The following is a 5,410-nucleotide window of genomic DNA, read 5'->3' on the forward strand; positions in this document are numbered from 1 at the left end:
AATGGTGCTAGGGAAAGGGGGAGAGAGGGGCTGGAAACCCCCAACCTGCCTGTGACACCCCCCCCATCCCCACACATAGAGGGGCTGTGGGTGCATCACACGGGCTGTGTGGGACAATACTGGTGGATGGAGATGCTCGGAGATGGCACTGACAGGACCCACTCCCCCTCACCACCCCAAGCACCCCAATTTGGGTTCCTGGGGCTGATGGAGACATGGGCACCAGTACAACATCACCACCACCACCACCACCCCCCAGCCAGCCCTGACTTTCAACTGCTTGTTTCCAAGCACCCGAGCAGGTGAGGAGCCACAGGGGAGCAAGGGCAGGCGGGCTGCAGGCAGGGCTGTGCTGCCAGCATGGGGCTGGTGGGGGGGTGGGAAGGCAAGGCAGCCCCCCACCCTGCTGCACTCCCCCAGGCAGAGGCGATTTATTGAAGCAGCACTGACATCGACTCCAGAAAATAATTCGTATCCAAGATGAAAAATCTATTTGTTTTTCTTTACAGCACGGAGAGGGGCTCGGCCGTCAAATGACAGGGGGGTAGAGGGCAGCCCCAGCCACTGCAGGGCCAGGGACCAACAGGGCCATCTTCACATCAGGGCAGGGACAGAGACCAGCCAGAAGTGACAGGGTCAGGGCTGGCAGAAAATGGGCGTAGGGGTAGGTACATCCCCATGAGAGAGCGTAGTTACCACCTACAACACCTTGGTGGGGGCACCAGCCCCAGTTCAATGGCACAGGCCAGCCCCCTGCCCTGCCAGCCCCCAGCAGAGGGGCACAGGGTGGGAGAGGTATAGTACATGCCTGCAAGGGTTTAATCAAGACATAGCTGTGCCCCTGCCAGATCAGCAACCCTGATCGGCCCCTGTGCTGCTTTATCTCCCACTGGCATCAGCCAAAAAGACCAAGCAACTTCCCCCCTGCCACTCCCCTTCAAAACGCCCCCTCATCTCTATGTACAGACTCAGTGTGCCATATCAGTACAAAAATATACACAAACTCTACAGATCCCAGCTCAGTAGATCAAAAACACAGCTCGAAATCACAGTGCACAGGACAGCGTGAGGCCCAGGGAGTGACGGGGCCCCCCCGACAGCACAGCATGCCACAGGTGCACCCTGGCGTGGTGGGGGGGCAGATCATCCTCCTGCCTCACGGGGTCATTTCTGATCCAGTCTGCAGTACAGGTACATGGAAACTGCCATGGATGAGATCTGTGGGCAGCAAGAGGTGAGTCAACCCCCCTAGGTGTCCCACACCAGCATGGCTTTGGGTCACAGCCCGTAGCATCCATCCCCAGCACACACAAGGAGGAAGAGCCAGGTGTGCCCAGGGAAGAAGGCTCAGTAGCCACACTGCGGCAGATGGTGGCCCACAGGGCTGCACCAGCCCCCTGCAGCCCCTTGGCCAGCCAGGCTGGTCCCAGCCCCACTGCTCCCCTCCAGGTACAAGGAGGAGGGAGCAGCACAGCTACGGTCAGGCACTCACCTCCAAGGCAGCGATGCCAGCTGCCACGCCACCCACCACACCTGCGTTAGTCTTGATTTCTTTCAAGATCTGAGGGAAACAACCCTGCAGGAGGCAACCACATGGGTGAGGACGAGCAAGGGGTAGCGATCCCCCAACCACTGGGGCACAACATCCCCAGAAAGGGAGGTTCTCCAGCCTAGAGCTGCATGGCCATGGAGAAAGCCTGGAGGCTTCAGTGGGCAACCTATCTCAGCCACTTCTCAGTCCAAAGCACAGTATGGGGGGGAGGTAGGGGTTGCGGGGGGAAGGGGTGAAATCACCCAAAAAGGCAGAGTGGTGCTTGGGTTAATGCTCAGCTCCAGGCATGCCACCCTGCTGCAGAGCTCCCTGAAGGACCAGAGCAATGGTAACAGCTTTGCTTTCTCCACCAGGGAGAAGACCACCACAGCACCCTCCCACATCTTAAAGCCATGTCCAGAGCTGGGGCTGGAGTTACAGGACAGGTCTCCCTCCCTGTGCCAGGGCACACCCCAAATCAGGCACTGCCAGAAGGTAAGAGCTGCTGGTGTGTCCGTACCGAGACGTCCTTTTTTGCAGCAAGCGTTTCGTTGCAGGGCTTCACACCATTGCAGCAGAACTCTGGGTAGGTTTCATTCTTCTTATAAAAGGGGGAGTGAGTGAAGTCTGTGTAGTTATTCAGGCCACAGCAATGGATCTAAGAGGGAGAGAAAGGAAGGGATGGGGAGACCATCCTGCAGGTCTCCCTCCTGGGTCAGATCCCCCCGATGGAGGGGGGTAACTCAGCTCAAGACAGCTCTGGGGGTTGCTCAATGGCCTTCTTGGGACCAGGATTTTGCCTGGCACTCCAGCATCTACAGCTCTCACCCCACCCACAGGACCACTGGATCCCAAGCGGGTAGGTCCCCGGCACCTGGGAAGCTGATGGGGTAGTGACAGCTCAGCACATCCAGGATTGCGATGGTGTTCCCATTCCCATCCTGCTGGCCAACCCAGCTGTGCACCACCAAGCCTGTACTGGGGGCATCCTGACCCAAAGGTGGGGTTCCCAGGGCTCAGCACACCTCACCCATGGTGATATTCCAGATACTTGTGAAACTGCTATCCGCCCCATACTTCTCCTTCAGGAGAGGGGTCACCACAGACGTCAGCAGTGTCTCTGCCTGGAAGAAGAGGCAGAGAGACACCATCAGAGAAGATCCACAGTAGCACCACAGAGCAGAAAGCCCCCACACTGGTCTCCTCCCATGGGGAGGAGACCAGGCAGACCCAGCATGGCCAAGAGTATGTCACACCATGTCCCTGTGGCCCAAGGACAGCTTGGCCCCTTCCCCACTAACCAGTGCTTTATGGCACCAAGGCCACTCATAACCAGTGAGTCATCTGATAAGCAGCATAACCGAGGGAACCAGGAATGACGTTTGCCCTGCGGTTGATTTCTCCAGTGCGTAATGAGGCAAAGTCACCTTTCTCCCCAAGTGCCTAATCTCTCTCAGGCACCTAATAAGGGGTTGAGTTTGCTCAACATGAAGGATTAGGGACTTCCTCTCCTGTGTGGCTCCTACCACGAGAGATGGAGAGGTGTCAAGCCTAGGCTGGTACTGGACTAAGAGGTTTGAAAGAAAGAAGCAGGCAAAACGTATACAAACCCTCATTTCTTTAGGGCAGTGGGAATCCCTGTTCCCATAACCCTCACCCCGGCCAGGCTGCCCCAGCCTGCCCACAGAACCAGTGCCAGCAGGGACTGGCATCCCTTCCTCCTGCAGCAGTGCCCACCTCTCAGCTCCCCCATCCATGGGCAGTACTGCCACCCCCCATGACTCCTGTTTTCCCAAGGGGTAGGACAGGTCCCAGATTAGCCCAACCCAAGACTTAGATATGCCACTCACAAGACCTGTGTAGACCAGAGCCACCACAGCAGCAGCAATTTCGGCAATGAAGATGATCAGGACCACCGAGAAGAACTAGGATACAACAAGGGAAGGGATGTCAGAGCAACAGCCAGAGCCCCACAGGGCCCCCAGGAACCCACCTGCTTCCCAAGGGCCAGCAGGACCCTCCCTCAGGGCTCAAGCCCTGTCTCATTGCCTTCAGCTCTGCTCCAAGGCAGAAGCAGCACAACCTTGGGATTCTCCAACCCTCTGTCTGCATGGGGCTGACCTCTCTGGACGTGCTCCAAGAGAGACCTCTGCTCAGCACCAGCTCCTGCTTCCTTTCACCCTTGCCTGGGACAGACTTTGGTCTTCCTTCCCAAGAGAAGGAAGCTTTCCACCACATGGGAACATCCAAGGAAGACATCTCCATGGAGAAATCTATCCCTCAAATCTCCCCCACCAGAGACCCAGCTCAAATGAGGCTTGGTAAGGAGGTAAGTCAGGTCCATACCATCATCAGGAGACACTTGCTCTCCTTCTGGGCACCATAGCACCCAAGGAAGCCAATCACCAGCAGGATGGACCCAATGACGATGAGGAAGTAGCTCACATTCACGACCTGCAGTACGCTAGAGGATAGCGCCCCAAATATCTTCAGGAATGACTGCCCGTCTACTGTGACCCAGATGCCAACTCCCAGGAGGGTCCCGCCACCGAGCTGGGAGGAGAGAGACAATGTCAGCTCCCGAGCAGGCAGAGATCTGGGCTTTGGGGAAGGTGCTGGCACGGGTATTTCTCCCCTCTGCAGGTTTTCACCATGCCAAAGCAAGACTTTATGGCCACCACAGGCTTGGGGCGGCTGGATGGGTCAATAACCTGAAACACACCCCACCACCAGCACACCCCCAGCTTCCCCCTTCCCCAGCCCAAGGGGTTTCGGTGCCAGCAGCGGCACAGTAACCCTCATGCAGGGTGGCCGAGCCAGTGGCACCATGGGCCCAACCCTTTACCCCAGAGGGGCAACATGCAGCCTGCCCCACCTGCCCTCCACCCGCCCGACCTTCCCCACCAGCCCCAAGCCCTGGCAGGAGCTTTAAGGAGGGCGTGCTTTGGCAGGCCAAGCCCAGCAGGTCTGCACTCCCCTTCCCCAGGCTATACCCCACCGCATCCCCTTCCAGGCGGCTCCATTGGTCCTGCAGAGCCAGGGTAGCTCTCAGGAGCTCCACTACCCTTTGCCCTGGGTGGGAACAGGGGCTGTGTGTGCTCTGGAGACCCCCAACATCCAAGACCCCCAGCACTGCAGGTCACTGTCACACACATGGGCTGCTCCCTGTGGAGACAGGGTCCCCCAGGCAGGGACCCAGCAAACTCCCCTGCTCCAGGGCACCCAGCACCCTTCCCTTCCACCAGAGCTTCAGCACAGGGAAGGACATGGGTGGCTGATGCAACAGCCAGAACCCAGCACGGTCCCCTGGGCTTTGGCCAGGGCTGGAGAGCAAGAGACCCCCGCAAGGTTAAGTCCTCAGCTTGGGGCCAGAGACCAAGATCTCACACCCCACTGGGGTCCCAGGAGCATGAGTCCCACCAACACCCAAAATCCCCCTCTCCATCCCCTACAGAAGGGACACAGAGGGGCAGGAGAGCCCACACGGGCAGGCTTTTCTCACCCCATGCCCGGCCCAGGGTGCTCCCCAGGAGCTGCTCCCACAGACCGTGGCCCTTCATCCCAATTTCCCAGGGCAGCTGGGGGGGTGGTGAGCTGCCAGGCTCGGGCCCCCCGGGCAGAGACAGCAGCTGGGGTGCACTTACGAATATGGCCAGGTTGAAGAGGATCATCATGACCTTGATAAAGGTGAAGAACCCCATCTTTGCGCTGGGGAGAGCAGAGAGAGGTTATCAGGGGGGGCCCCCACCCCGGCACGGCCCCTGCCCTCCTGCGAGCGGGGCTTACCCCCCCGTTCCGAGGGAGCCCGGGGGTTCCTCGCGGGCGGAGGGGAGGCACCCACGGGGTCCGCTCCCCGAAACGCCGAGCCCAGCCTACCTG

The 5,410-nt window shown here is 59.0% G+C and overlaps 1 protein-coding gene across 1 annotated transcript; it reads right to left on the bottom strand.

Annotated features, from left to right (window-relative positions):
- Window positions 1–1,145: 1,145 nt before the first annotated feature.
- Window positions 1,146–5,232, bottom strand: TSPAN1 (tetraspanin 1). Its single transcript, XM_009638801.2, has 7 exons — window positions 5,176–5,232; window positions 3,878–4,084; window positions 3,382–3,456; window positions 2,557–2,655; window positions 2,052–2,189; window positions 1,493–1,576; window positions 1,146–1,218 (listed from the first exon to the last, which is right to left on the bottom strand). The coding sequence occupies exons 1-7, from the start codon at window positions 5,230–5,232 to the stop codon at window positions 1,165–1,167; spliced, it is 714 nt and encodes a 237-aa protein (XP_009637096.1). The 3' UTR covers window positions 1,146–1,164.
- Between the last annotated feature and the right edge of the window lie 178 nt (window positions 5,233–5,410).

Source organism: Egretta garzetta, unplaced genomic scaffold (assembly GCF_000687185.1).
Source record: "Egretta garzetta isolate BGI_Z169 unplaced genomic scaffold, ASM68718v1 scaffold145, whole genome shotgun sequence".
Classification (NCBI taxonomy): domain Eukaryota; kingdom Metazoa; phylum Chordata; class Aves; order Pelecaniformes; family Ardeidae; genus Egretta; species Egretta garzetta.